Consider the following 9,371-nt stretch of genomic DNA (forward strand, 5'->3'; position numbering starts at 1 on the left):
TCGGTGTCAAGGAAAATCCAGTCGCTTAAAAACCAAGTATTCTGCACTTGTCGAAGAGCTTGTGTCCTCCGTTTGCATGACTGAAAACCTTCCAGGCTCTCAGGATTGATCCCAAACCAGAATGTTTTCAATTGTTTGTTCCTCACGCGCCGTCAGCCGCAATGAGTCACGCGTCTCTGTAAGGAGACACAAAGCCACAGATACTGAAGCCTCACAGTCACACTGCTGCTGTCAGCATTCAGGCTTCCTCTCTCTTTTAAGCGGTCATCATAAGTCGCGAGACAAAGATTCCAGTAAAAAGGGGTTTTTTTTGGAGGGGGGTTGTGAGCTCAGCTCCCAGCAGCTGGAGGCGTGTGTGTCTTTGTGCTAGAGGTGAGCTGTGCGGGTCATTCTCTGTCCGTGGCGTTGAAAACATCGAGAGCCTTCTCTTTGTCGCGTCCGTAAAGGTTAGGCAGTGTGTGTGTGTGTGTGTGTGTGTGTGTGTGTGTGTGCTGTGCATCATTTACTCAAATTTTTAGATGGTCAAATTCATATAGTTCTACTTCATCAAATCAGAGTTTCCTTGTTGTGCTCCGTTGTCTTGTTATTCATCAAATCTTCACTTTGGAAACATGAAGGTATGATGTAACATTCTGTGTTTTTGTTCCACTTGTTGCTTTTTTAGATTTGTGGAGCTTTTATCTGACCTGAAGCTGAAACATCAAAGCATTCCTTCTTTCACAATGAAGACGGACATTGCTTACAACCAGGTAATGTTCATTTTGTAAAGATTGTGAATGATGTATTATATAAAAAACACCAGACATTTACTGGGTAAAGCTTCTCTAATGTGATGGTCTGTTTTTCCACATTTCACAATCAAGTTTAACACATCCCTTTTGACTCATGTAACTTGAGACTGGCATCTTTTATTTTGAAATTGTGTGACCTAAAAGTTTAATTAATCTGTTATTTACGATATTAATACATAACCCCTAAGAATGTGTGCTGTATTTTAAAAGAAAGAAAATGCTTTCTGTTAAATTCGGCGAGCTTGTTCCTCCGATCAGAACACCTCGTACCGTCTGTCGTAAGATGACTGCTCACCCCACGTCTCTGTTTCATAGAGTCACTCTTATAACATGTTTTAATCATAAACAGAGATAGTAATATTAACAAATTATAAAATTAGTTTTGCACATTTACGGCTGTAAATGTCTCCCTGCTTTGCCATATCCACTTTAATATTAGTTTATATAGTAGTAGCTTGTATTTTGATGAAGGCTTGTGTGTGGTTCCCAATCAGAAAATATATTGCATCCTCATAGTGTTCATGTATTCTTCTGCTGCCTGTAGCTGGTGGACGTGGAGAGAAGGAGACAAGAAGCCAACCGGAAAGCACAGACGGTACATTGCACATACACTCACACTAACTCACTTAAAGTCATGTTCATTTATTTTGTAAAACAACAAATCGCCTCCCACCCCGCACACTCTCAGAACTGCAGGTGCGTGATAGCTCTGGTCACGGTGGCCGCTGTGCTGCTGGCCGCCACGGCCCTCTACGTCGTCCTGACACCGAGGGTTTCCTCCTCCCGCCCGGCCCCGAGCAGCAGCCTCCATCCACCCCGCCGAGAGTCTTGCTCAGACCCCTGCAAGTAAGCACACACGCACGCACGCACACAAACACACACACACACACACACACACAGTCAGCTCTCATGTCTCACATCAGCTCTTTTAAATAGCCGATGTGTAACGTGAGTGCTTTTAAATATGGATCAACAGACTTGCGTGTGAGACTGATGTCAATTCAAAGTTCAGAGCTCATAAGATTCTGCAGATTTTCAATGTTCAAAGCACTTAAAAGTTAAGCTCAATAGTCCGTTCGATCCAAAGCTCCATAACAAACAAACAAGCAGGCATGAGTGAGTGGACATTGTTTTGTGAATCGTGAGACATTTTACAGTTGGAAAAACAATCCCGACAAACGATGATTCTAAATGGCCTCAAACGTGTAATGCATCTTTGTCATTTCTTTACTACAATTTCTTTAGCTTCTCAACGACTGACGTGTCATTTAATATACCCGTGAGAAGCTAACTGAGAGGCCAAGTCCCGCATTTCTTGAATAAATAATTTTTGGATCCCGTTTGAATTGTGCCATCAATTACACGTACGATGTTTGTCAATTTTAACAAAAGTTGCATGTCGTCATAAAAGTGTAAGTATACGATTTTGTAAACACAGATAATACATTTCATAACTTCCAACTCTCTTTTTTTAATTCACAAACATCATATGTGTAATTTATGGCACAATTCAAACGGGATTTTAAAATAATATGTCTTTCGTTGACTACCGTACATATTTCTTTATAAAATAAGGTCCCATGGGGGGGGCACCGGAAGGGGCGGGACTTCGCCTCTCTATTGGTCAAGCAATACAGTGCACTGCAGGAAAGGAGTACAGATATTCTGAATCATTGTCACACAGCCGTCTTTCTCCCCCTGTCAGGATTGTTTTGGTGGAGAGCATTCCTGAAGGTCTGGAGTTTAACTCCAGCACCACTCACCCCACCATCTTCCAGGCCTGGCTCAATCTGATGGGCGAGGCCCGCAGCAGTGTCGACATTGCCTCCTTTTATTGGACGCTCACTAATGAAGACACCGGCACTCACGAGCCATCAGCCAATCAGGTCAGCCGGAGCTGTGATCGGCCCAAATGGCCCCAGAATCAGTTTTATTTCTCAAAGTATCCGTTTATAGACAAAGTAAGATCGTCTTTCTTCGCTGTGTTCACAGGGAGAGACCATTCTGAAGACACTGGCCGACCTCTCCGGGAAGCTCTCTGTTCGTATTGCAGTGAACACACCACAGAGGAGTCAACCGCAAGGAGACCTCAGACTTCTCAACGACTCAGGTGGCCTTTACTTTGTACCTGCGCGTGTCAGACCGACGCTCGGGTTGATGTTGACTTCCTGTTAAGCTTTTAGTCAGGCTGACCAGTTATTTCATATTCAAATTTTTTAAGATCGCTTTTTGCGACTTTGCGTTTCATCTGAGAGCTAACTGGGGAATTGGGAGGGAGGGCTATGACGTCATCACATGGTGATTGTTTCATCTAAAGTATAACAGTCGAATACACTTTATTGCGTGAAACAGCAGTTTGATGAGGATACCAAATATTTCAACATCACAAAAACATTGTGTACAATAATATTGACATATAGATAATATAAAAAATATGAGTATCCCTGGTCTGTATTTTCAATCAAACCAGTTGAAATTAAGCAATGCTTTATGGGTAAAGGTTACATTAACACCGGGGGGTTAAATTGATTAAGGACGCTGAGCTATTATCTATTTTTATTTTCTACATTTAAGTGGCAGTCTCAAAGATTTTCATTTAAATAAATGTCCGTTAAGTCACTATCTATAGCTGAAGGAGGAAACACCTTAGTGAAGTGTTGCAATATTTAGATATTTGCCAGGTGTGTACACACAAGAACTGGAACAACACACCCAATTCTGAAAAATTACATTAGTATGTCATTTTTGGACTCCAAACTTTGAGCACAATACCATAGTTTTCTCTCAAATAGAAATTCTAGCCGGACAGAAAATCTTAAGGATTGTCACTTTAAATAGGCTGTTTACCCTAAAAGATAATTTAATTATTTCTTTGAACTTTTGAGTTAGTGAAAAACACTGGTTCTTTTCCATATCTGGCTACATGTTACATGATATAATAGCAAATGTTTTTGCTCTGGCAGAATATGATTCAGTTCTTGACGGCTGCCAGTGTCCTCTGGTCTCACTGAACAAAGACGAACAAAGACTATCCCTTAAGCTTGTGGATACAATTATTTTGTCATCACCTTTGTTATTCAGGCGATAATGACTACTTTGTGTGTGTGTGTGTTGTAGGAGCTGATATCAGGACAGTTAACATGAAAGAGCTCACCTCAGGAGTCCTCCACACAAAGTTCTGGGTCGTGGACAAGAAACACATTTACATCGGCAGCGCCAACATGGACTGGAGATCCCTCACACAGGTTACCCATTATATTTTTGTATCCTGTTTGTGTGAATGAAAATGTCTTCTATGGTTCCCCGGGAGATAATGATTAAGTATTGGGCATATGAGCAGAATTATGTTCTGCTTTTAGGAGGAAGTTCTTTCGCCAACTCAAACTTTCGATCACACGCCTCACAGAAAGAATAGTTTCAAATGTAGCTTTCCTTATCGGATATTCAGGGGCCTGTTCATTTTGCTGTCACTGCCATGAGCGTCCCGAGGGCACCAACACCCCAGAGGTTTCTCCATGTCTGCAAACAACAGAGACTATTTATTAGTTTTTTTGAATTTCAGGAATTACCAGTGAAATGTCATTCAAAATAAGTTTAGAAAAGTATATCAAATATTGTCCTGATATGAAGTAATACTGTGGTTTTAAACATTTGCATTCTGACATTTGTGTAAAGAAAAATCATTTGCACGGAGATATGATGTAATAATTAGAGGAATCAAATGACACCAAACATCCGAATATTCAAGCGAAGTCAAAGGAAGGAATTAGATTTTAATTAGAAATTAGTATTAATAGTGAGCGAAACATTTTTGTGTATTTTGCTTCTGCGGTTGTTTTTTCTTCTTCTCATCTCCGCAGTTTAAAAAGATCTCCGAGCTGTGAAAAAGCTGTGATTGAAGTGAATGTTCTGCTGGTGTGCAGGTGAAGGAGCTGGGCGCGGTGGTCTACAACTGCAGCTGCTTGGCTGCGGACCTCGGTAAGATCTTCGAAGCCTATTGGCTCCTGGGGGACAGTCAGTCAATCCCATCCCCTTGGCCCAGCAGCTTCGCCACCCTCTACAACAAGGATACGCCCCTGCAGCTGGCGCTAAACAGCACGCCGTCCAGCGTCTACCTGTCGGTGAGCTGCGGACAGGGACGGGAGTTTTTTGTTGTTAAAGGCCCCCACGTTACTTAAAAATGAACAAATCATTTACGAGATCTCTTTTCTCTCCCCTCAAGAGTTCCCCTCCGTCCTTCTGTGCAGCCGGTAGAACGTCAGACCTTCAGTCCATCCTCAGCGTGATGGAGGACGCCGAGAGCTTCATCTACATCGCTGTCATGAACTACTTGCCCACCATGGAGTTTTCCCATCCTAAAAGGTAGAGCTGGCACGTCACTACAGGGAGGACAGTTTAGAAGAGTCAGAGTTCAGCTTTATAGTCAGTGAAGCACCGCCGCTGACACCCTGGAGTTACCATTTAGCGCCATGAAGCTTTAATGAGCCTCCTCCCTCTGCAGGTACTGGGCCGACATCGACACCCAGTTGAGGCGAGTCGGGTACGAGAAGCGGGTCAAGGTGCGCCTGCTGATCAGCTGCTGGGCCAGCACCACACCGGTCATGTTTCCCTTCCTGAAGTCTCTGGCCTCCGTGTACGACCCCAAGAGCAGGCTGGACATCCAGGTGGTGAGTAGCTCCTCTTGTGTGTCTTTACATGAAGAACTGGTCGTGTGTCCTCTGCCACAGAAAAAGGAGTTTGTTCATGTTATTTAATGCGTATTTTATAGGGAAATTCAAATAACCTGATGGCCGTTATTTCCCTCATACAGAGGCTGTTTGTGGTGCCGGCCAGCCCCAAGCAGAAGGAGATTCCCTTTGCCAGAGTCAACCACAACAAGTACATGGTGACCGATAAGATAGCCTACATAGGTACGCTGCACGCACACTGCACACTTAATCCATAATGAGAATAGTAATAGTCACATCTGACTGTGTATATATATATATATACAGTTATGTTCATAATAATAGCAGTGTGTTTAAAAAGGTGAGTAAACCTCAAAATTCGTCAAATAAATTGTATTTTAATGAACACAAATGCATTGGGGACTCTGCACATTCTATTTCAAAGCAAGAAAATTGGAAAAAGTAATTGAATTTGATAATATTTTACAGAAAACCAAGAAATATAATGTTAAAAAAAATAGCAGTGTTGACATGCTTACTGGTGTGTTTGGGGTCATTGCCTTGTTGAAACATCCATTTCAAGGGCATTTCCTCTTCAGCATACAGCAACATGACTTCTTCCAGTATTCCGATGTACTCAAACTGATCCATGATCCCTGGTATGCGATGAATAGGACCAACGCCGTAGTACGAGAAACATCCCCATATCATGATGCTTGCACCACCATGCTTCACCGTCTTCACTGTGTACCGTGGCTTGAATTCAGTGTTTGCAGGACGTCTGACAAACTGTCTGTGGCCCTTAGACCCAAAAAGAACAATCTTACTCTCATCAGTCTACAAAATATTACGCCATTTCTTTTTAGGCCAGTCAATGTATTCTTTGGCACATTGTAACCGCTTCAGCATGTCTTTTTTTTAACAATGGGACTTTGCGGGGGCTTCTTGCTGGTAGCTTGGCTTCACATAGACGTTGTCTGATTGTTACAGTACTCACAGGCAATCTTAGATCTTCTTTGATCCCTGGAGCTGATCATTGGCTGAGCCTTTGCCTCGCCTTTCTGGTTTTGGCTGCCCTTTCAAAGCGTTTGATATCATTTTAGCTGAACAGCCTATCATTTTCTGCACTTCTTTATAGGTTTTCCCCTCTTTTATTAATTTCTTAATCAAAGAACGCTCTTCTTCTGAACAGTGTCTTGAACGACCCATTTTACTCTGGTTTTCAAGGACAAATGCACAGCCAGCATATGCAGCATCAGTTGTTTTGATCCTTAAATGAGGGCCACCTGTTTAACACCTATTATGTTCACATAATCAATGACCTCACTAATTGAACTCGACACTGCTATTTTTTTTTAACACGGCCCTTTCAGTAAATTATTCAGTTTCACAGAATCAGCAGCATGCACGTCATGCCTGTTGGGTCTGTTGGTTTTCTATACCTTTACTAAACCTTCTAGAAACTTACTTGCAGTGTAGAAGTTGAAATTCTAACAAAAACAGTGATTTATCTTGCTAGTGATGTGGGACTGCTATTATTTATTTATGTATTTATTTATATATATATATATATATATATATATATATATATATATATATATATATATATATATATATATATATATACACACACACACACACACACATCTGTGTGTTTGTTTGTGTCTTCAGGAACGTCTAACTGGTCCGGCGACTACTTCGTGAGCACAGCCGGCTCGGCGCTGGTTGTCAACCAGACTGCGTCGCAGTCCCCGGAGCCGACCGTCCAACAGCAGCTGAGGGCCGTGTTCGAGAGGGACTGGGACTCAGACTACAGCACCCCTCTCACACAGCACTCCAACCTCAAACACTTGTGTTAGGTCCGACAGCCGGTGCTCCAGATACCACGGGCAACGTGGACGCTTCTGTTCCAACACGGGTTGCAGTGCTACAGTGCCCCATTTGTTTTAGTGTTTAATGTCTCGGGCATTTTGCACCAGCCAGCTGAGACGGTTGTTCCCACAGTGAACATGGAAACTCTTGAGTTGAGCAATCGGACGACCTCACAGCGAAGTGGAGTTTCACAGTTGGCCAAGTTCCAACAGGAGATAGTTGACTTCCAGTAAACCCGGCTAACCACAGCTTTAGTGCCGACTCCTATTTGACCAGATTAATGTGCCATCGAACCAGTAAACTGCCCAGTACTGCCAGTCTAACGCTGTCAAAGGGTTGTTCATAGGTGCCTGTTTTTAATTTTTTAAGGCAATAATTATTTTGCATCTCTTTTGTGTTTCTATCAAAGCTGTCCCTGGATCCAAACTCCATGTGTGTAATAAGACATCCGTAGCATCGGACCACGTCGGTGGTATCGTTAAACCATGAACAGGCAGTTGTTTCTCCTGAAAACCTCCAACTGACTTTAATTAATCACGTGGTTAATGCCACGTACTATAAGGCCAGTAGCAGAAGAGGTCGCTGAGTCAGCTTCTTTTAGTTCGGTCTGTTTCAAGATGAATCACAGGGATAATTCCATATCCAGTGGTCTATTCATTGATCACTTTCTAGTTGTAAAAACCTTGTCAACATCAGCCTCAGTGGGAGTTTTTGTTTTTAATATCCCAGCTTATTTCAGGGAGTAACTTTTTTTTTTTCTTAATTCATCATTTTAGTTTGCTGAAGTAGACTGGAATAACGAATGTTCAAGCTGGTGAGCTGTGCCTCTGCTGTCAATAAGATGCAGGCTTTTTATAGTCCACTCTCATTCTTCATGACTGTTTTCCTTCTTCAATAAACTCATTTAATACTAAATCAGAGGTGTACAAAATAGATTGGAAGTTTAATTTCCACTGTGTGGAGTGATTGAAAGAACCAATTGCTGGAGAGGTGGTTGTTATGACAACCGTCTGAAGACGCTAGTCGTGGCGTGCTGGTAGAATTATTGTGTACTGTCCTTATCAGCTTCCTCTTCATACAGAAATCACTCTCAATAAACGTATTTTAATCAAAGTTCTTCCCTCTGATTTCCATATATTCATTTCTTTCCAGCCTCACTTTCCACTATGACTGTTTGTTTCATTCTTATGTTGCACAACGTTTCATCAAACAAAAGAGCTGCAGGATCGAAGACAGTGTGAGAAACATTGAGGTGTATTAGAGAGAAGTATTATTCTGGGGGATAAATACCATGACTATACCAATATTGAGTCCAACTAGAATGGCCTCTAGAGCTACAGCGTTAATTGGAATATAATAATGTGCAGAAGGTCTGATGCTGTAGGACGACCTTCTCTTAGTCAGGCCGGATTAATTACTGAGCCACAGAAGGTAGCTCAAAGTGGAAGAGTCCTCTTACAAACAGATATATAGTCATGTAAAATTCAGTTGTAGGGAAGTAGCGTGGAAGAAAAGGTTTAATTTCATTGATTGTGATGCTCTCACTCTGTGAAAGTACTGAGTTTTATTTCTCATGCTAGAAATAGAGGGTGCAATGTCTGTTCTTTGTTGTTGTTGGAAAGTCACAGAGCTCAGTTACAAGTATAAATGCTTTGTTTTTTTCTGCTCTGTATCAGAGTCTTTTCAAGTAGTCTCTGCAACCAAATACCAACCAAACCCAATCTTATATTTGGTAGATTTCTCTTTCCTTCACAGCTGCACAGCATACTGAGGCTACAGTGACATTACATCAAAACACTGTCCTGTATTTAATATAATAAAGTATTGTGCTTTTGCTATAGTATTCAGTATAATATCTTTGCACCTGATGAACATATATGATATTACATTATATAATATATTGTATATGTATAAATAAAGTAAACCAACAGGATTCAACCAAATTATCTTGCTTCTTTATTTTTATTTTTACTGACAGGGCCAGCTGGGATGTCTTCTTTTATTTTAACACAAAAGACCTGCTGGGGCTTTTTCTTTCTCT

The 9,371-nt window shown here is 41.6% G+C and overlaps 1 protein-coding gene across 1 annotated transcript; it reads left to right on the plus strand.

Moving 5' to 3' along the window:
* Positions 1-722: 722 nt before the first annotated feature.
* pld3 (phospholipase D family member 3) lies at positions 723-8,437 on the plus strand (the record flags this gene model as incomplete). The annotated part of the gene is made up of 11 exons (XM_079225426.1): positions 723-749; positions 1,336-1,386; positions 1,480-1,637; positions 2,497-2,677; positions 2,784-2,901; positions 3,909-4,036; positions 4,715-4,912; positions 5,014-5,153; positions 5,293-5,458; positions 5,602-5,701; positions 7,130-8,437. The coding sequence occupies 11 exons, from the start codon at positions 723-725 to the stop codon at positions 7,315-7,317; spliced, it is 1,455 nt and encodes a 484-aa protein (XP_079081552.1). The 3' UTR covers positions 7,318-8,437.
* Between the last annotated feature and the right edge of the window lie 934 nt (positions 8,438-9,371).

The sequence above is a fragment of the Taurulus bubalis genome, assembly GCF_910589615.1.
Source record: "Taurulus bubalis genome assembly, chromosome: 10".
NCBI classification, from domain to species: domain Eukaryota; kingdom Metazoa; phylum Chordata; class Actinopteri; order Perciformes; family Cottidae; genus Taurulus; species Taurulus bubalis.